Raw genomic sequence first — 23,165 nt, 5'->3', positions numbered from 1 at the left:
CAATATCACTGTCTAATTATAATTACTAAATACCCTCTGTAATGTGCTGTCTCTGGTGTTTGTTGCGTTTTAAGGCCTATAATAACTTTTCATGGAAAGCCATGTACATATTATACGCCTGTGATAAGAAATTACATTGCAGACTTGACATTTTCTTTGCATGAATGTGATGCACTTCAGTCAGTTCTATAGTCCTTTAAATAGGTTAAATGTAGAGATATTCTCTGGTGAGGAACTTTGATGTCTGATCCAGATAGGTTGTTGGACAAACACCAGAGTAGTGTTCGAGGCACTGCCATGAAAGGATGAAAGGAATACACAACAGCGACACATAGATGCCATGCAAAGTGTGACATGGACTTGTGTAATCGACTGTGTACTGACCCACAACCTCTCACACTAAACGAGTACTTTATACAGCTTATTCAGTTCAAATCAGAGGTCTGTCTTCTGTCTGTGTGAATCCTATAGATTGCAGGACTACATACGTCACAGTATTAAAACTTCAGGTACAATTGATGTACCTATGTAGATTACTTGTCTTCTTGGGTTTTTAGCCTTGCTGTTACGAGGGAATGTTCTGTGTAGTTGCTGCTTTGATACAGAAAAGCACATTACTGTATAAGATTTATCATAACATGACAGCTACATCCCCGTGGCTGTTCACTGGTCTAAGTTCCCCAGTTTGGGGATACTTGCTCTCTATTTCTTAACCCTGTTTGATACGGCACCACTGATTTGTTACATTGTCACGATTTAGGTCAAGTGCACCAACCCTTATAGCTTTTATGTTGTGGAGTCAACTCAATAACTTTTACACACAACTCGTTTGGAATGAAAGTTAACAAGCATTCATGTTGTACAGCAAACTTGACAGAATCAAGGGTGGGTGGGTTGTGTGTCACTACAGCATAGAGCGTGTGACGAGTGCCGATAGAGCAAAGGTGATACTGTCGTTCATACATATATATAAACTCATATTCTAACCAATAACATACAAGGGCTACATCGAGTAGTCCTTGGTATAGTGCAATATCATCTAGTTATATGCTGACTACTGGTACTGAAGATCAGGAAGTAACCTCTTGTTTACATTATGACATGTATCTAAGATATCATAAATCATGGGAAATATATATATTTTAATTTTTAAACTCTATGGTACACAACCTAAAAACGTGTAACAGTACTAAAATGTCATCTTTATTAATATGCTTTGTACATCACTATACATATTTATTCAATTTTGGGGACAATTGCTTATATGATGATTTTGTAAAACATATCAGTCTAAGTAAACTTGTCCTCAGTACTTTTCATTACACTCCACTACCGAGTCTAACAAAACCTTATGGGAGGTCGCGTCAGGTAACCTTTGAGACTGACCAATCAGAACACAGCTTACCAAATCGTGAAAGTGCACATTCGCACACACCTTTTGAACTTTTTATCTCGAAAAGGTTCGTACCCGAAAGATTCTGAATGCTGTTTAGCATATGCTCACTTCCGGGTGATGCACACGACATACGTACAGCCATGACAACAGTGAGTAAACAATTGCTGAAAATAGTGTTTTTGACAATATTCAAGGATGTTATCTTGCGGATATATTAGCTAATGGTAACCATGTCAACAGAAACCCCTAAGCGCCGATACTGCAGGTCAAATAACTGTGTTATATGCGGATTTTTGTTTGTGGAGAAATCTGTGTCGATGACCTGACTATTTTGAAAGTCCCTCCGATCCCTAAATCGTAGCCGGTCTGATTGGTTAAATCTACGTAACCGTCTCGTGTTTGATTGGACGGTCATTGGTCGCTCAAAGGTTACCTGACACAACCTTCTTCTAGGTTTTGTTAGACTCAGTGGTGGAGTGTAACGAAATACACTGAGACTAAGTTTACTTTGACTGAAAACATATATGTTTGAGTATTGTCATATTCAATATTAGAATCTCTAAGTACCGTGTTTTTGGCAAACGTCTTGAGCAGTTCAAGCACAGTCAATGATTTTTGTCTTGTGCAGGTACTATCACAATTTATCATTTTCATGAATTAAACCGAGACAGCTTATCATTATCAGTTATTCAACTCAGCGATCATCATGAGACTATATCTGGACATAGCCAGTCCAATTTTCACCTTTAGGATTAAAGTACCTTTACAAACACCAACACCTTTCAAAACAAATTACATAAAAAGTCATCTCGTCCAGAATGAAACGGTCGACATATTTATTTGTAGTTCACAGGGAAGTTGACAAAGGCAAGGGGGGTCACTCGAGCGGAAAGCGCGTGACAGATGCGCGCCCTCGGAACAAAGAGCACACTTACTGTACATCATGAAGTATCTTCTTTTTCACACTGCGCCCACAGCACGTCTTGTTTTTCACTGCTATCTCATAACAGATCTTGTGGGCTGACAACACGGATCCAGATTGCTTATCGCTCCCTCCCTCCAAGTCAATTTCCACAGCATCACCATCGTATTTTGTTATTCCATTTGGTTGTGCTTTCACCAAAAGCTTTTCCTGAAACAGTGAGATTAGACGACATGTATCACAACGAAAAGCAGTGCGGAAATTAATTCATTTGGCTCACTGCTAGAAATGTTTACCATGTTATTTTCCGGCTCCATATTTCTCCTATGGGACGTGTACATTATTTCGTAGGTGAGGCAGCTTGTTGCAGTGATGCAAGTAAGCGAACAGTTCAGCCTGTTTGCAACTGCATGGCACGCGAATGGTATTGATTTTCTAGTGACAATGATCGAACCACCGTTTTCAAATAATATGGTTCACATCGTAGCATTGATACGTGTTGGTATCATCGCAGTAGTAGGTCTTTCCGCTTTCAATTTCCTATTAGCACAGTGGGTTCTTCGATAGAAATTCCTGTTTCAGAAACAACGGGAAGTCCCACGTGACTCATGGGCCACGTGAATAAACGTCAACAAGAACTCTCGGTGCTTGTAAAGGCTCTAACATCGTTTGATTGCTGTGACAATCTTTAGTTTTTGGTATGGAAGCGGAAGGTGTTGGCATAATGAAATATATATGCGCACAATAATTACTTGTGAATGGTCAGCAGATCGACGGCATCACTTTGGTTCTTATACAGTGCTGGAAGGGTCCAAGACAAGTGAATTATTGTGTGTACTACTCGCCCACAGTCTAAGTGGCAGGTTGTCATTTAATCATGGTAAGGATGGATCAGGCGAAGTTACCTGCTAATGAAGTTACCAACGTGTGATGTAGCGGAAATATTGAATATTGCCGGGTGTGGCGTTTTCAACAATATACAAGTCGCAGGAACTTTTTAGCATCGTGCAGGAGACATAGATTTGCCCACAACTATACTTGTAGTGCCATGTTGTCGCTCACACCTTACTGTAGTCGGTTATTACGTACTTATCACAGTTTTGAATTCTGTGGGAAAATTCCCGTTTCTTAACTGATACTATCCAGTATTATCTTATGAGAGGCATTAGTCTTCCAAATGAGCTACGATGCATTGTAAATGTCGCCAGTTTTGACAAATAACGAAATCGGTAATTAAGGGTGTGGTGTATGAACAAACCGGATTAATTACGCTAGCGTATTATCTCATTTTCAAAAACAGCATATTTATCATCACTGATATCCCCTTTTTACCAAATTCCCAACGGTGATATTCTGAAACATCTGAAACATAAATCTAAATTCGGTTGAGATAGTTTGGAAAGTGCACGATCACGAACGCCGAAATGAACATTCTGCCATATATTGGATAATGTATACAAAATATAACTTTTCGCGAAGGCTGGTCATGAGACATAAATTACTTCACATACATTTTACACTCAACTGCGATAAATAAGTCACTGGATTCTTCATCCATTTAGACAATAAAACCAGAAAACAGTGTCGTGATGAAATCAAACGAAACATATTGGGTGTGAAAACCACAGGGGATTGGGCAAAAATCTTACATCAGCCTATACATTCTGTCACAAACGGGGACATACCTTTTGATAGTGTTTAGGCCCCGTAAGTGACAGTATATACACCTTGATGCCAAAATTTTGCCTTACAAGCACCTGTGGTGAAAAATACGGTGCTCCTAAGAAAGCCTGAGAGTTTAACTTTTCAGACACCCACTCGTCCATTCGTAGGATGCGTAGGGTCAATACTGTTAGGATATATGAGGAAAAGGGTAAAAAGAAATATGTAATTAAATTGGATACATTATAATTCCTTCATGGATACATTATAATTCCTTCATACATTTATACCAAGTTGTTCAACTGTCGGTGCAGCGTGACGCCATGACAGTTTGTGATGTCATAGCATTGTTGTACATATGTGCAGATTACCTTGAGGTGAAGGTCGGTTGAATAAGCGAAAAATACAATAAACCGTATATCCACTGTTAAAAGTTTCGATATTGTTATGTATGAATACTTTTGCTGTTTTTTTTACATAGGTTTTCACTTTCAGGAAACTATAATTTCATTATCTACATTGTGCCTTCCCGTTCAGTATCATGAACCCAATCAGCCAAGTCGCCGTTACAACCGAGCTTGCCAGAGTCCACATAGATAGCGGTCGCAGCTGGGAAGGTTTATTCCTTATGACAATAACCCCCTGAAGGTTTTACCAGGTATGACGAAAGATCTTAGCTCAATAGCCCCAATGGTCATACTTAAGCGCTTTATATAAAAAAAAAACAACCCAAAAACCCCCAAGGCATCATAGCCCCTACGACACTAACCCCCTATCAAGGTTAATTAATGAAGTCCTGTGGATTATATATTCTCTATTAGGTGTGCTGCAATAATGCAAAGTGTTGTGATTGCCAGACTCAACTTCCCAGCGTAGACACCTGATTGGCTAAATAGCCAACCAAGGGAGGTAATAAATTCATGGGACAGAGCCTTAGAAACATCCAGGGTATACTGGCGCCTTATCGGAACGTATACCCTGGAGATGTCAAGGATGGGTCCACACTTGTATTGGCATATGTATTGTGTATAGTTGGAACATTGCTGAGCGCGACATAAAAGAAAAACACAAATAAATGGAATATATAGAAAACAAGACGAGTATGTCGTCAAACGTTTGTGAAAAACGCACACCCGAATCATTAGACGTTATTGTTCATAATATCATATAAAAATATGACCAGGACATTTCCACATACAAATGTAGGTATTCATGACAAATATTTATAACAAATTACTTTCCCAAAGTAATAAAGTCAGTTGTATCGTTAAATAAAATCTCAGTATATGTAATCGTAACGCCGTTTTACGCTACAAAGTGGTACATACCCAATACTTCTGGTTTTGTTATACATTTATAAGTTAAGTACAAAGTAAGGACAAGCTTTAAGGATAAACAACTCTGTTAGAATTAGGGGCTATACGTAACGTTCTGTACCTCTTACGTGGTTTATCAACATCAGTTAATGACCCATGCATCGTTCAAAAGAGATTGTTTTCATGCAGAAATGTGTCAGTACTAAGAAATTTAATAAAGAAAATTTTCAATTAGACACATTTTAAGAAATTAGGTTGGAAAAGCGATGGTAAGTGGAGTCGCCAACATACCTGGTGACACACATATACAAACCGAGAGACGCTGGAGACAGTAACCGCCGTTTCAGATGCAAATAAGTAAGTTTCGTGTGGATAAATACGGTTGTAACTAACACATTTGGGACATTTTCGAGTGAAAATCGCCAATGAGCCCACGCACGTACATACATAGATACATACAAACATTCAGGCATGCACACATGCACACGTACCTGTTTCACAGGATTCGTCATTGTTTACCCTTGGGCCACGGCGCGCAAGTGACCAGGTAAAGTCACTATCCGAGACTATAGAGGAGACAGGCTGACAGATACTTGTCTTGTAACATGACAAGTGTTTTACGACTTTACATAAACCGCCTTACTCAACCTTATATGTAACTTTAAAAACTATTTTATACGGCAACGGGTTAAAATAAACCAAGGAACAAAAGAACATCCAAAGTGATTCTATCAAAGTGTGGTTTTGAATTGAGAAATATTTTATAATTAGCGACATTTGTATACGTGTAGGTCAAAAACTCCAACTTAGTGACTGAATACTTCTTAAATATTTCTCACATATAATTTTATTTAAATGTGTTAAATATTTTCTGAAAATCCCATAATCCATAACTGTTGATGGACATCTTAAAAATCTTCTTTTGAACAATACATTTGATTGTTTTCTGCACGTCTAAAGCGTATCTAACACTTCCAACATCGCGATGGTAATGCTCATATGGTTTTATACCAAATCTTTGCTGAACTAACATATTTCTCGACAAACATGACCCGCGAAGGTCCCGGGGTAGAATAGCCCTTCAACAACCGATGCTTGCCATAAAAGGCGACTATGCTTGTCGTAAGAGGCGACTAACGGGATCGGGTGATCAGGCTCGCTGACTTGATTAACACATGTCATCGGTTCCCAATTGCGCAGATCGATGCTCATGTTGTTGATCACTGGATTGTCTAGTCCAGACTCAATTATCTACAGACTGCCACCATATAGCTAGAATATTGCTGAGTGCGTTATATTTTATACATTAAATGCAACTAAAACTCTTTCAATGTTTCAATGTACCAAACAAACAAAACAACAACCCAAAACAAACAAACAAACAAAAAACTAAAAAAAACCCCTAAACATCTTGGTACAGATCAACTCTGTTACAGAAAATGAACTATTTAACATAACAAAACTGGCCGTTAATCCATTACCGTTGGAGGAGAACCCATGGTATGTTATTACATATTTTGACCTTTGACCTATATATAGCTTCAAAAGGACAGCCGGGCTACGTTGCGTAAATGACAGCTACAGAATATTTTCATGCAAATGTCGTTATTAAGGCGATATATATGCAGAGTTGATAACTTTCATATGACCTGGATATCAAATGTGCCTCGCGTGTAAAGTAAGCAGTCTATATCAGTACACCGACCGATCGAGGCACCTAGCTTGGCATAAAGTGATATGTGCGTCACTCGAGTAGGAATGCCGGCCCGTGTTATTGTGTTACGTAATGGTGCCGCGTACAACACACGCGTAAAATAATGCACAGTTTCTGAAAATATGGAATTTTTATTGAAATAAGTTTAAATGTAACAGACGCGAGAGTTGAATGAGGGAACTGAACTTCTGAGAGTCTGAGAAATCTAGACTTTTTCATCGACATATGAGACAAAATGTTATGGATGTCAACCTCTTCTTTATTAATTAAACAGCGTTTCTGGGCTATTCCTTGCGCCTTCGTCAGGTAGATGCTGTTAAACTGTTAGTCAGCATGCACGTGACGTAGGGGCAAGATTTATTCCAGATACGTGGATCCTGTTAAAAGTTTAGTCACCAACCACCTTACGAAGGGGCAAGATTTAGTCCAGAAATGTGGATCCTGTTCAACTGTTAGTCAGCATCCACCTGACGAAGGGTCAAGGAATAGCCCATAAACGCTGTGTAAATAATATAGAAGACGTTGACATCCATAACATTTTGTCTTATTAGACAAATACCAACATCTAAATGCCTCTCAAGAACCTTTTTCAACGACGTTTATGTTGCAGTGAGGGTACGGTGGAAGATTAAATAAGATGGTTCGCCGACTTTTATATGAGGCAGGCTGTCAGACGTTGTCACTTGACGCTATGCAAGTATACTACGTGCGCTTCGTTTACTTTGACATTCATGCAGCTGAAAAGCACAGCGAATCGGTGCTCTTCGTTTCAGTGACCAAAGAAAGAAGTAACACCACTGACGGGGACACTTTATGCCACGCCATGTAAATATACTTATATGTAATTAAATCTACTCGGCGAAAGCATCGCAATGCACAGAAATGTTGGAAGAGTGTGTCTATGAATTAGCACATGTGATGCATCTGGTCTCACATCAGGCGAGTGTGTTTGCCTCTGTTCACCCACCAGAAAATGGGTACTCGATGGGATAAGTCATGTCACCATAACCTTCTAGCACCGGCAGTTTGGGTTATCCGGGGTAATAATATGCCTGCTTTGACTGTTAACGCTATGAGCATTTACCTCGTGAGTGGAGTTTGGGGCAATATAAATGTACATCTTACTATTATTATTAAGAGTGTAAAAATCCGTACGTTTACATATAATCACATGTCATTTTATCCCATTTGTGTGAATCGATGCTCATGCTATTGATGACTGGATTGTCTAGACAGGATTATTTACCGACTTCCGTTGGAATACAGCTGAGCGTGGCGTTTAACAATAACCAACCAACCAACCAACATATATACACAATTTATAAACCCTTGGATGCCCTAAAGACCTATGACTGATGTTAAAATGTATAGGTTTGTGTGCACCATATCCCTGTTCGTGGTTTCCCTTACCTATTACGACAAGCAGGAATCAGGAATCAGGAATCAGGATTTTTATTCTCATAAATCATACAAAATGATGTAGAGAACACACATGTATTTTGAATATTGTGATAGGTACAATGTGCCATTATGGCTTATATGCAAATGAGTATAATATTGATGTGTAGCTAAAACAGGGGGAATGCAATTTTCGTTAAACAAGAGAATTTTTTCTTGCCAAAATATAATAGTCAGATTCCATAAGGAAAATAAATTTATAAATATTGAGATTGTTGCAAAAATAACTAGGGAGAATACGTTTTCTTACACCATCTAGGATTCTGCATAAGATAATATGAAATTCGCTACATTACAGACTGAACATAGTCTATCTTCTGTGTTTGCATGTTGGCAGTTTTGTTATCCAGACACGTTTTTTCACTGCGAGGCTGATTAAATAAGGTTCTAAGTTGGGATTATTCTTATATAAGGGGTAATATTTTGCCTTTTGGTGATTTTTGAAGGTCAGCGTAACTGATCTACAAGTGTGTGTTTAACAGTATTTTTTTCAGCAAGGATGAGACGGGATAACTTTGAGACTGCCATGTATGAGATAACCTAACATTTTGAAGTATACTTTTCACTATATTTAAAAGATCAAATTGAACACAGGTGGACACGTTAGCCATTACATTATACGCTATGTGATGATGTAATGACTTTGCACCAGTAGCTTATGATTCTTGTATTAATCATTACTTCTATTGGGTGTCTACCGATCTCCTCACAGACCCTAAACTTTAGAGTAGACTGTCTTACCTTAAGTATATATTTACAAAATTGTAAAATTGTTCTTCCTAAAATAGTTGTATTTCCATGCCACCAGACTTCTGACCCATATAATAAAATTGGTAACGTTCATTGATTGACAAGTTTTAGGTAACAGTCGACTGGAAATGGTTCCTAATGGTTTTAAAAACAGAAAACATTGCCCTTGTTGCTTGTTCAGCAAGTCTCTTAATCGCTTTAGTAAACTTACAATTGCCATTCGACAAAATTCCCAGGTATAGATATTCTCGGACAACTTCAATTTCCTGTTCAAAAAGTTTCAACCTGTATTTGTTCTTTACATAGCGTTTGGAAAAGATTACAGTTTGGGTTTTATGTTAGCGAACTTTAAGTTTCCACAACATGCAATATGTTGAGAAATTGTCTAAGCTTACCATACCTCTGTTAGAGGTTTTCCATACAGTTAGTGGTTTTGTCTTACGACAAGCATAGGTTCGTGAACTTGAAGATCATTTCTAACCCTTTTTTCCCATGAACCGTTTTCCTTAACCTTTGGTAGGTTATTATTGACTAACACGCTTGGTTCTTGCATAGCGGATACATTCAGCTGATCACAAGCACAAGCACAAGCACAAGCACACATACACGCACGCGCGCGCACACGCGATATGTCCCGCGTTGGCTAGAATGCAGTTTACCGGGCGCAGCACCCTTTACTATCCGTAGGGATAGGGTTAGGCACCATTTACGATCCTTATGGTTAGGGTTAGGATTAGGGTTATGGTTTGGATTAGGGCTTGGGGTTGGGGATGGGGTCAGGTACCCTTGTCGATCTTAAGGGAGCGCTAATCTGAAAAAGTGCGCCCGGTAAAGTGCAGTACTCCCGCTGCGTTCAAGACTTATCCAGTGTACCTAAATACATTGAAAAGGCCACTCCAAAATCCGGTAAGCGTGTGTACACGTAACAGATACAGTATGGTAAGCATATGCACACGTAACAGATACAGTACGGTAAGCGTGTGTATACGAAACAGATACAGCACGATAAGCGTAGGTACATGTAACAGGTACGCATGTGGACACGTAACAGATACAGTACGACAAGCGTGTGTATACGTAACAGATACAACACGGTAAGCTTGTGTATGCGTAACAGATACAAGGGAAGCATGTGTACACAAAACAGATAAAGTACGATAAGCGTGTGTACCATAAACAGTTACAGTACGGTAAGCATGTTTACATTTTACATACAGTTCAGTGAGCATTTCAGTCTGTCCTACAGACCCTGAAGAAAATACTCTGAAGAAGCCCATGTAAGTCTAGAAAATGTGGCAAGTCTAGATTTCCACATCTGAGAATGGAGAAAGTCTTAAGACTCCTTAAAATATATTTTATTTTTGTTTACTGTGAGACTTTTTTCAGTAAAATATGTTCGTTCAAGAAACTAGTTAATAGTCTATAAGCCTTTACGTGTATGTCATCTACACGATGTCTGTGGCATTATGTGTCTGTTTACTTGTGGGTAATCGCTGTTCATGATTTCAGTCATTAGATAGTCTGTTCGAGTAATTTCTTTAGCCTATACCCTATACTGTGGTAATACCGTGTTCACACAACAGCTATATATTCGACAGTAATGGCACTTGCAGACGTGACATACACTGCAGATACCCATTTACACTGCGGTATTCATATACACATAGATTTAATACAGTAATGACGACCACGAGGCCACGACGTACTGGAGAAAATGTGCGGGTGGTATGCATTGTCTCTGCTTGTTGCAATTCAAAATCAGTGATTAAGCGAGAACACGTGAACATGTCACAGTGGAAATGACACTATTCGCTCTCTTCGGTCAAAGTTTTACTTCGTTTTCAATGTCAGTCTCGTCAAATGAGTCATACAAACTGACGAATTTAACTCGTCCTTATGTCATCTATCACCATCATCGTTTAAACTTGCTGTAAACTGTTGTAATTTTGAGGCTTTTTAAATCAGCTTTGTGCTTTTTGCTATGTTTTAGCATGAGCTTTTGCAGAGCACACACTCATGTCACGCTTGTTCCTATTCGCATCAGTTTCATACAGATACACATGTACTCCGCAAACCTGATTATAATATTGGGGGGGGGGGGGGGGGGTGGGGGGTGGGAGGGGGTGAGTTCCTTCATTTCCTGTTATGCAAGAATCTGGTGTCTGGTCTGATTCGTTACTCAACAAGTGTTTAATGACCCCCACAGCTGGACCTCGCATGCTTTGTGACTGGGGGTTCCCGGGGTCACACATGGGGCATGTCATGCTCTCCGTTTCATCACCACAAGATTTCCAAACGGACAGCTCATGTTCAAACGGTCATCTGGTGGGGGGCACATTTAATACCTGCTTTGGCTTTACTCGTATAGGAATTTGATGCACCTAAAATAAACAGTGAAAACTGCCCCTGCTAGTGGGAACAGATCTGACTGAACCGTATCTCGTGACTGAAGCCGTATTCATGATTAAATATCGACAACATTTTGTGATTTCATTCGCTTCGTGAGTGTTTCCATGCCCTGAAACCATATCGCTCTATTTAAAACGACGACATGAGGTAGGCCGATGTAGTTCCATCCATCCACTGGCTTTTGGCTATGGTTTAGTCTACTTGGTGAAATGTTTTGCTGTACAACTGCCATGTGCGTTCAGCAGTGTCTAACCACAGTCTATAGTTATTTCATTTATACAAAATCCTCAATCGACGAAATAAGTTTCATATAATATCATTTGAACCGTCTGCCAGTCCATTCAGCCCCGCTGATGAATAGGTACAACGAGGTACCTATAATAACCTGATATACGTCCAACATCACATACACTAGTAATAGATCGATGTTCTCTTTACAGACAACACATGCACAGAATATGATGAGGTTATATACCGTGTAACTTAATTACAACTCGACAGTCGTCGCCATTCGGAATGCGACACTTCCTAACGTATTTTAGCCTCAAGAAACAGTTAAGCATGAATGCATTTCTCGGCTAAACTTCTTGTCAGATATTTGTCAATCAACAGTCTGTGGGATGTCACGACAACTAATATATGATCGAAACTTATTAGAAAAGTATCATACAAACTACACGAATATCTATAAGTCAGTAACACTACTTTGAGAAATAGAAATCTGAATCAAGAATACGAATGAACAAAGATGAGAGAAACAAAGAAACAGCTTTCCGAGTTAACTTACGTCTGCCATTGTGAACGTCCCGAGTTATATCTGAGATGGACAATGGTAGTAAGGGGAGGCAACTCGAGCTGCCATAAACACGTGTGGCGTAACCACCTGTTGCGGGAAGGCTGTCACCGGAAAACAGTTTTGTGACATCGCCATGCACTTCCCGACACAATACAGTTTCAAAGGTGACGTCGGTGAAACAAATAATGGCACCTGTATAAAAAATGAAAAATTAGATCCCGTTTTACGCTCAAATGTAAGAATATGTTTTGAAGACGTTTTTTTCCACTTTATTATTTAGCATCAACTTACTCTCTACTTCTCTATGGACATCTTGGGACTTGCTATATTCCTTTCAGGGAAGAAATCTCCAAGGCTTGAGGTGATGTTCAGGAAACTTTAGGAACGGTGGACATACTAATTACAGTATTTGTATCCTGGATAGCTGGTTCACCAAAACTATACATTTGCTTGGTGCCAACGTAAAACCTCGAACACTATTTCACGGGGAGAGTGCAACCACTTCCGTAACGTATATATTTACCAGCACCAATCTTGTCGCACCATGTTCAGAATAATGCGGGAGTTGTACTTAGTACTAATGTTACAAGTAGTGTGGCAAATACACTTGTTCGTTATAAAGTTTCCTAAGAGTGGTGACTCGCACACTTTAATCACTCCGAATGTCCACGTCGTAATGTAGTTGTTGAGTCAAACAGGACATTTTCCATGTTGAAAGCCGCGCGCCGAAGTTCAAACAGTTCAAAACGGGGGATGCAGATGGTGCTAGGGGTGGGAGGGGTGGGAGGGGTGGGAGGGTTTTTTTTAAACTAGATGCTCTGGGATACAAGATACCATTGAATGCTTTATGAAGCTAAAATGACTCCATTTACGTAATCGTCCAATTTTGTATAAAATATGTACTCCTTTTACTTTGACATATTTTTCTCAAGTTATTTTTTTAATAAGTTTCTTTGTTCAAAGCTTTTGCTTCCGTATATGTTCCGAAGTAAACTAAATATCTGTGTGCACACAAAACAATTTTTTTGGGTACATTTAAAGTTTTACTATACAATGCTTGTATTATCAAATTCATTTGACAGTCTCGAAATTTACATGTGAAATTAGCATCATATATATGATATCTTCAGGTTTGTTAAAAATTTTGGAGTCATGTGGATTGCATGCAATCCTTTTTCTAATCAAGTCCTTTTTTCGTTAATTATCATGATTGGTTAAGCAAGTCATTCAGAGGTATATAATCACGTTAGGTATATAGTCACGTTATACAACTCTTATTTTCGAACACATTATGTATTTGTTTAAAATCTGAATAACGCGATTATGGTAGAATGGAGACAAACGTATTGTGCTTGAACATTAGACATATATAACGAAATTATAATAGCTCTAAATTTTGTATTTACAACCTCACGCTAAGCTAATTTCGTTAGATACCTCTAATTTTCCAACACAGAATGTTTAGCTCCTAACTATGCCCTCAGTTTCTGGGTTCCGGGTAGTCTGTCATGAACAATAACATTATACACGATTCCTTATTTTATTTCTTAATGGTTGTTGTATTCATATGTGATGAGGTGTGTCATTCTGGCATTGATCATCTGTAGGGAGGGCTGCTTGTGATATTTGGGGAGTGGAGTGGGGGAAGATTGTTAGGCTGTTCAACCAGCTAACGTTTTTTTTAATGTAAATCAACACGTCCTCACTTCGACTCGGGGTAATCTACAATAATCTGTTCGAGTCTCTCTGCTTCGACTTAGTTTACTACCTTATGAATCAGTCCTCTGTATTCACTATCAGGTCGGGGCCCATGTATTAAAGTAGCAGCATAACGATTCTAACGTTCATACGTAAGTAATTGAGAATAAAGTGCTTTATGGATGACAGCCTCTTTGTTATGATGTGACGTTTAGTGAGTGACAACAGTATAAGAATCCATACAGAAACGTTGCATCATATATTTGTAGGGAATGTAAAGTGTTTCACTATATTATCTGCAAATCAAACAACATCTGACTATGTGATCTCTAAAATACTTTCGTTGATATCAGCATAGACTGGGCGAGTACACAAAACTCGTCTTCCATATTGTTTCCTGCGAACTCTACACTAACGGGGTGTACCTTCCCGTCAACCAATCCACCTTGTACACCGGAATGTCAGCTGTCAGATTTAACAAGGAGACCACTGAGACGGGAGATTAAGGATCATGATTTGCTTGATCTAGGTCTCTGGCACTGATGAAAATGGCTGGACAGAAGGGAAAAGACGTGCTTCAGGAACGGTTAGACCGGCTAGATCAAAGACTTAGATGATGTTTACGGATTTATTAACGATGGCGGGAAATGACATAAATGTGGTGATGCTGGATCACCAAAATGTAGGGCACACGTATTTTCACAAAGGCACACCTAAATTATCAGCATGGCACCCTTAAATTGCAGTTCCATCCTTGGCCAGTAACATGAATATGTATCTGCAGCTGTCTAGCAAACATGTGGTATTGTCAGTCCAAATTCCTGTGGTACAATGATATACGTTTGGATGACCATGAACGCTGAAATGATCTTTTTTTATTTCAGCGGCAATGGATCGTGTGAACATGAACAGTGTTAGAACCAAATGACGTCTTTGGCAGCTTTACTCTTGGGAGTTTCTAGGACTTCACTCCAGCCCTACAACAAAACATATATGTCACATGTGGTCTCACCTTAGACACGTGAGTGTTTTCAAAATGGCATCTGTTCACCAAGCAGAAAATGAGTGCTTGGTGGGATAAGTCAAGTGACAATAGCACTCTTGCCATTAACAGGCAGCTTGGGTTATCTGGGGTAATAACGGTAGATATAGATAGATCGTCTTTATTTCCTCCAAAATTGAAGATACATGTGCACGATTTAGCAAATATTACATTTTTACGAAGTACAAGTGTATGAAAGTAATACAATACAAAATCACATGATATGTATATATAGGGGAGGTGACTCTAGTAACGTACAGAAAAACCGCCTCCATTCATGAACAACCTTACTTGTGATTTCTGTTTGTTGAATGCAAAACACTTACAAAGGTTGTAACATCGACAAGAACAATAAGAAAGTTAAATGTTCGAGCTGCTGCATCCCGTCTGGTGAACAAAAAGGAAGGACGTGTTTACAATGTCATATACATATGTGCCACACAAGCATTATTTCCATTGTATAGCGAAAGTGTGACACAGATAACCTGAATCAGTAGGAGGTATTACCCAAGGCTTGTAACCAGCAGCTGGATTGCGCAAGAGAGAATATTTATGTCGACTTACTCGGTAGTTAAGTTGAGAGATAACGACGTTTGCTTCAAATTAAGATAAGTGTGAACATATTCATATTCACAAGTGCGCTGTAACATAGGGGTGTAAAGGAGAGGATTTACACTTGAGCATGTTTTGAATGCTGTACGATAATGCTGTCGTAAAATCTAAGAAACAAGCCACTGACTGTTCCACATGTGTCCAAATTTCAACATAAAGGAATGTACTATTGTAGAACATTTTTCACCATTTTCCACATCTCTCCATTCAAAGCCTATGATATACCATATACATGATTATGATGTTTCCAGTCTTATGCATTACACCAGGTGTTTCAGCTCTGACACAGGTCTTGATAAGCTTAGTGACTGTCACACGGGGGAGCTAAAACTACACACACAAAAATCTGTGAATACAAATACCTGAAAGCTGATTTTTTTTCTTAGGATCAAAGATAATTTGCTGAAGAACAAGATGTCAGGTATACCTAAATATCACATTACGCTTCTACACTACGCTGGCACGTATCCAACCAAATAGACCATACAAAATGAACCAAATCATGTAGGGACAAAGGTTTGAATACACAAAGACAAAAGCAAAGGACATTCAGTCGTTCTCAGGATAGACTACTGAGGTGGAAACAACTGTTGCGATGGCGATAGTCTGATGTGACCAACTATTGCAGTACTATAAATATAGTTTATATGAAATGAAAACAAGTTGAAGTAGTTTCAGTCTCTTTTAATAACTGACAAGAAACTTGAAACCCAGATCAAGTAAAAAGTTAACGGTTAACAGATGGATAACTCAAAATCAAACTGAACGAACCTGGTACTTCCTGTATTCTGCGCTGCGCATTTATCTGAACTGTCGATAAGTACACATACTATCGATGCATCGATAGTTTTCGTTTCTGTCATCGGTTAATTGCTATCGGAGACTCAACAACCGCAATCCATCGCTAGTTCGATGCATCGTTACAGTAATACACCTTGTATACTATTCAGGTCCATAGAGGAAAGTAAGATGAGGAGTTATGTCTGTCAGATTATACGTGTCTTAAACAACATGCTTAGTCTTGTATGCTGCTGTATACTAAACCACATATCCCCACATCAATACATAAAACTATATACAAAAGTATGGTCCCCTGATTAGGCCCACCAGTACATGATGAATGTAGCTTTCGTTTGTACTGTAAGTCTACATACATAGATATGTCGTTCGGGCTGAACATGTATTATTTGAGCTTCTTGAGTCGACGCAGCTGTATATAAGACAGAAAAAGAAAGCCAAAGGACAGAGCTGCCAGTGCCACCTGGGGTACCCATAAGTCCCACATCGTCTCGTAGGCGATACCTTGCTGACTGAGATACTCGTCCCCTGATGTGCTGTGGGAAGATACACATCCATTGACATACATGTGACAAGCATACATACTATCAGGTGAACATGATGTTCATACATCACAGAATAAGAAATGTTTTTGATGGGAGATGGCTTGTTTTTACTGTGAGGGGCGTCTTAAGCTGGGAGACAGCGTTAGTACAATGACTTAGTTCTACCCAAACTAATAATTATACCCCTGCTATATAGTGTTCATTCCTTCTGTCCGTCCGTCGGTCCGTCCTTCCTTCCGTCCCGAAACTTTGTCCGGAGCACATCTCTTAAAGGTTACATGCTAGGTTCACCAAACTTCACACAGATGTTAATCATTGATGTGCCTTTTCACTATTTCAATTTTTTCAAAACGTTTTTGTTGTTGTTTCCATGGAAACATGACTTTGTGCAAAACTGTGTGATGGTTACCTGGCCACAGCATATCTCCGAAACTAGGTTCACCAAACTTAATACACAAGTTAATCATGCAATAATTTGTGATTATTCAAAGTGTGATGTAAACTTTTCACTTTTCATAGTTATTTCTTTTAAGTTTAGTACAGTCAAGGAGAAGGTCTTGCAAGCTGCTGATCTTTGTCACATTATATATCAATATCAGTCATTTCCATGCCCCAAAGTGGGAAAGTTAATTTTTGAAAGTTTAGTAGAGTCAGTAAAGTGGAGTAAAGTAAAGTAAAGTAAAGTAAAGTAAAGTAAAGTAAAGTAAAGTAAAGTAAAGTAAAGTAAAGTAAAGTAAAGTAAAATAAAGCACTCACCAAGTACCATTTGGCCCCGTGTCACAGAAAACCTCACCAGAAAGCTCATTGATGCTGAGAGCCTGGAACAAGCACACGCCAAGAGATCATTCGACAGTGAATCAAGTACACACAGAGTGATCATTCGACAGGGACTCAAGTACACGCAGAGTGATCATCCAACAGGGACTCAAGAACACACAAAGTGAACATTCGACAGTGAATCAAGTACACACAGAGTGATCATTCGACAATGAATCAAGTACACACAGAGTGATCATTCGACAGTGAATCAAGTACACACAGAGTGATCATTCGACAGTGAATCAAGTACACACAGAGTGATCATTCGACAGTGAATCAAGTACACGCAGAGTGATCATCCAACAGGGACTCAAGAACACACAGAATGATCATCCAACAGGGACTCAAGTACACACAGAGTGATCATCCAACAGGGACTCAAGAACACACAGAGTGAACATTCGACAGGGACTCAAGTACACGCAGAGTGATCATCCAACAGGGACTCAAGAACACACAGAGTGATCATTCGACAGTGACTCAAGTACACGCAGAGTGATCATCCAACAGGGACTCAAGAACACACAAATGAACATTCGACAGGCACTCAAGTACACGCAGAGTGATCATCCAACAGGGACTCAAGAACACACAGAGTGATCATTCGACAGTGACTCAAGTACACGCTGAGTGATCATCCAACAGGGACTCAAGAACACACAGAGTGATCATTCGACAGTGACTCAAGTACACGCTGAGTGATTATCCAACAGGGACTCAAGAACACACAAAGTGAACATTCGACAGGGACTCAAGTACACGCAGAGTGATCATCCAACAGGGACTCAAGAACACACAAAGTGAACATTCGACAGGGACTCAAGTACACGCAGAGTAATCATTCGACAGTGAATCAAGTACACACAGAGTGATCATTCGACAGTGAATCAAGTACACACAGAGTGATCATTCGACAGTGAATCAAGTACACACAGAGTGATCATTCGACAGTGAATCAAGTACACGCAGAGTGATCATCCAACAGGGACTCAAGAACACACAGAGTGATCATCCAACAGGGACTCAAGAACACACAGAGTGATCATCCAACAGGGACTCAAGTACACACAGAGTGATCATCCAACAGGGACTCAAGAACACACAGAGTGAACATTCGACAGGGACTCAAGTACACGCAGAGTGATCATCCAACAGGGACTCAAGAACACACAGAGTGATCATTCGACAGTGACTCAAGTACACGCAGAGTGATCATCCAACAGGGACTCAAGAACACACAAAGTGAACATTCGACAGGGACTCAAGTACACGCAGAGTGATCATCCAACAGGGACTCAAGAACACACAGAGTGATCATTCGACAGTGAATCAAGTACACGCTGAGTGATCATCCAACAGGGACTCAAGAACACACAAAGTGAACATTCGACAGGGACTCAAGTACACGCAGAGTGATCATCCAACAGGGACTCAAGAACACACAAAGTGAACATTCGACAGGGACTCAAGTACACGCAGAGTGATCATTCGACAGTGACTCGGTTACACAAAATGTGACGATAAACTAAACATCATTCAGCAGACAGACAAGCAGCCACATGTGATAATCACATGTACTTCATTTAGCAGGGGGATACGCACTCACATGATATCATTCATCCGAGAGACAAGCAGTCACATGAAACAATGAACTAAACACCACTCTGCTGTCTCGCCAAGGATGCGATGAACATCATGGTTAGGTTGGAACACAGACACGGGACTAAATATATGCAACAGCTTCACGTCAGGAGTGATGAACATCGTGGTTAGGTTGAAACACACAGACAGGACTGCGTGTATGCAACAGTTTCACTTCAGGACATCAATGACGAAATGACCTGTATTCATGAGGTCCATGTATGCATTCAGATCAACGCTATGGCTGGACTTCAGCTTGATTATGTGTGGTCCCTCTATACACGGGTATCCGCTGTGATCATGGGATCATCAGCGAGAATTGGAGGGAAGCTGGCATGGATATCAAGTCATGTTCACTGATGAAGGAAGGCCCTCAGGCCACAACAACCACTGTCACAACAGTTGCCAGAGGTCTCTCGGCTCTACTGTGAAGACTTGCCCTCTAGGTGACAAAACCTGGACAACATTAAACCTAGTGTTACTATCACTGCCTCTGAATACCACATATATTTATCATACTTACATCAAGACTGTATCTGAAGATACTGAACCACTTCAGCCACACCAACCAATCAACAATGGAGCTCAGGTTCACCAGCAGTCCACTGAACAACTGAAACATATCACAGGCAGTTTATTTTTCCAAATCCTCATTGAAAAACTGTAATGCAGAGTATTACCTTCCTGGCTTGTACTGCTAGACAGGTTTTAACTTTAGACCAAACACGTTAGGCGAAAACACGACCCCAACTACCTAATTAAAAGACCATTTCTCATAAGAGAGAATAGGACCTTGATGTCTAACAACATTAACTTTGGTATTGTTTACATTGACTTGCATGAATTTTGCCTGATAAAAATATTTCAAGGCCATTAATCTGTATTTGCAACTGGTTGCAAGTACCTGGAAGGGTTGACACAACAACAGCAAACGGTAAAGACAACGCTTTATACAGAACAGGTGTAATGAATACTTCCTTGCCACCTCTATTTTCCGTCACTGTGTAAACTGTTGCAAAAATCATGTACCTTCCTCCTCATTACAGGAAAATATGTGTGTAGCAGCCAATAGTAAGGAGAGTAGTGTTGGGAACTATGAATACTCACCATCATAAATACATAGCACAGAGCGAGGAGGAGGTTGGCGACTGCGAAAATGCGGACACTTGCACTGACAACAAAGGCTAATCCTGAGGCTGCTAGTGTTGTTAAAAATAGATCCAACATAAAGTAGAAGAAATAGCCAGCTGCACTTCTTAGACCTGCAACGTAGGGAGATAACATCTGTAGAGTGGGAATCCAGGTAGTGACAAGGTAGGGAGAGGACCTGTCATAACACCTGTAGAATGGGTGTCCAGGTAGTTACAAGGTAGGGAGAGGACCTGTCATAACACCTGTAGAATGGGTGTCCAGGTAGTTACAAGGTAGGGAGAGGACCTGTCATAACACCTGTAGAATGGGTGTCCAGGTAGTTATAAGGTAGGGTGAGGACCTGTCATAACACCTGTGTAATGGGTGTCTAGGTAGAGACAAAGTATGGAGAGGACCTGTCATAACACCTGTGTAGTGGGTGTTTAGGTAGAGACAAAGTATGGAGAGGACCTGTCATAACACCTCTGTAGTGAGTGTCCAGGAAGTGAGAAGTAGTGCTGCATAAGGACTCTTGTTTTTAAGTAATATCACAGACCCAATGCAGCTCATTGTCAATAAGGGTTATTTCAAACATTAGAATGAACACAGCACAAACACACCAAGGATCTGGTTGAGATGCACCCACCTATCATCCAGTAGACAATGGCGGTGAAAAAAGTTACTGGAACCAGTCTCATGGGAATAATATCACAGAAGACTTTAGCCAGGAAGTAGGCCGACACACGGTAGAAGCCACTCACGTTCTCGTGCCTGTAATGGCAGAGCCATACTGTCAAACTTTGTATCTTTCGTCAAGAGGTAAATTAACCGTAACAAGGGGTTTGTTGTTTGTGTTTGAAACATCAGTAAATATAATAGGATGCACTAAATATATGGTAAGTGACAGTCATCAGAACTATCCTCCAGAAATGACACAGCCAGTAGAATTATAATGACTTTAGCATCAAAGAGACAAAGTATCTTTCAAGCTTACATGAAAACAGCTCTCTCTTTGATGAAGAGCTCCACTGCAGACAAATTGCCAAAAATCTGGTTCATGATGATGAAGAAGAACGCGCCCACTCTGGAAGCAAACCAAAATTATATCCACGACTAAAACGGATCTTCACAACAAAGTTAAACCGAAATGACAGTTTTGTCTCCGATACATGTACACAGTAATTACAAAATAATGAAACAATCAACATATCTGTATGGCAGACCTGTGAACCAAACTTATACACTGAGGATACTTTAAATAATGAACTACGCCGTCATAATTTACACTTCTAAGTGGTTGTTCACGCAAAATTCTAAGGATATTAAGTCCAGTGACCAAATGCCTTAGGAGCTTTAACCAAAGAATGACCAGAAATACACTTGATACTATGTCTTCGTCCTGACTTCGACCACTGTTGTCGTATCATGGATAATTGTAACTCATCTGTCAGGTCAATGGAGACATTCGTACATCATTTCTCAGATCCATGGAGACATTCCTACATCATCTGTCAGGTCCATGAGACATTCATACATCATCTCTCAGGTCAATGGAGACATTCGTACATCATGTCTCAGGTCCATGGAGACATTTCTTTATCATTTCTCAGTCCATACAGAGAGACAATACACACAAGGGAGGGGTCTAATGGCAGATGAAACAAAAGTGCCAAGTCTCCTGACTCACCATCTCTCGGTCCATACAGAGGGACAATACATAGAAGGGAGGGATCTAATGGCAGATGAAACGACAAAGGCAAGTCTCCTGACTCACCATCTCTCAGTCCATACAGAGAGACAATACATAGAAGGGAGGGATCTCCTGACTCACCTGTTCTGAATCCCTGCTGATGCAGTGTTATCCACATCAAAGTAAATAGCACCAACAATCAATGCAAAGATAATCATCACGACCACCTGAAAACACAGGTGAATCGGGAATGACAAATACCATTAACTATTTCAGAAACAAATCCTGAACAGTAAAAACTTGACATATGTGAAGTTCCCAAATGAAATATCTAATCAGACACAATTATTTATCACGTTCCTGTCTTTGAGTTACTGTAAGGACATAAACGAGTAACATAGTAAATGTACTGTCCCTGTGTTTCACGTTTAGATGATTGCAACTCTCTTACATTAACATAGTCTCATAGAGGTCTCAGCACTAACATTGCTTGGTGGAATTGGCACGGATCATAGAGATGAGCACCTCAGGAGAAACCTGAGAACAGATTCAGGAGACCTAGAAAATACACCAAAATATAAAATTCGGCTTTCACCTGCAGTATGGATGTCTGGGGATTTCGGACGATATTTCTTATTGTTCTTCCCGAGACAACCATCAGCTGAAACATTAACATCATTTAATATTCCTGTTTCTCGTGTCAATCAAAAAATAAAAACTGCAGGGTTAGAAAATAAAAACTGCAGGGAAAGAAAGCTTAAAATAT

The 23,165-nt window shown here is 39.8% G+C and overlaps 2 protein-coding genes across 4 annotated transcripts in view; both read right to left on the bottom strand.

Annotated features, from left to right (window-relative positions):
- Positions 1–12,446, bottom strand: part of LOC137284187 (broad substrate specificity ATP-binding cassette transporter ABCG2-like) — a 28,665-nt gene extending 16,219 nt beyond the window's left edge. Inside the window, exons 1-2 of one of the 3 annotated variants that reach the window (XM_067815909.1) lie at positions 12,415–12,446; positions 2,332–2,528 (exon numbers count right to left, since the gene is read on the bottom strand). In XM_067815909.1, the coding sequence (XP_067672010.1) occupies positions 2,332–2,528; positions 12,415–12,423 (206 nt within the window). In that variant the 5' untranslated portion in view covers positions 12,424–12,446. Of the gene's footprint in view, positions 1–2,331; positions 2,529–2,614; positions 2,764–5,787; positions 5,860–12,414 lie in introns of those variants that run through there. The other 2 variants (XM_067815908.1, XM_067815910.1) reach the window with 2 other exon arrangements.
- A 2,822-nt stretch (positions 12,447–15,268) lies between these two features.
- LOC137284185 (broad substrate specificity ATP-binding cassette transporter ABCG2-like) overlaps positions 15,269–23,165 on the bottom strand; it is a 29,129-nt gene continuing 21,232 nt past the window's right edge. Inside the window, exons 10-17 of the mRNA XM_067815905.1 lie at positions 22,995–23,060; positions 22,541–22,626; positions 21,704–21,793; positions 21,356–21,480; positions 20,686–20,840; positions 20,102–20,191; positions 17,875–17,936; positions 15,269–17,109 (exon numbers count right to left, since the gene is read on the bottom strand). Of these exons, the coding sequence (XP_067672006.1) occupies positions 16,959–17,109; positions 17,875–17,936; positions 20,102–20,191; positions 20,686–20,840; positions 21,356–21,480; positions 21,704–21,793; positions 22,541–22,626; positions 22,995–23,060 (825 nt within the window). The 3' untranslated portion in view covers positions 15,269–16,958. The remainder of the gene's footprint in view (positions 17,110–17,874; positions 17,937–20,101; positions 20,192–20,685; positions 20,841–21,355; positions 21,481–21,703; positions 21,794–22,540; positions 22,627–22,994; positions 23,061–23,165) is intronic.

The sequence above is a fragment of the Haliotis asinina genome, chromosome 5 (assembly GCF_037392515.1).
Source record: "Haliotis asinina isolate JCU_RB_2024 chromosome 5, JCU_Hal_asi_v2, whole genome shotgun sequence".
NCBI lineage: Eukaryota > Metazoa > Mollusca > Gastropoda > Lepetellida > Haliotidae > Haliotis > Haliotis asinina.
This window is presented reverse-complemented; position numbering and strand designations above follow the sequence as displayed.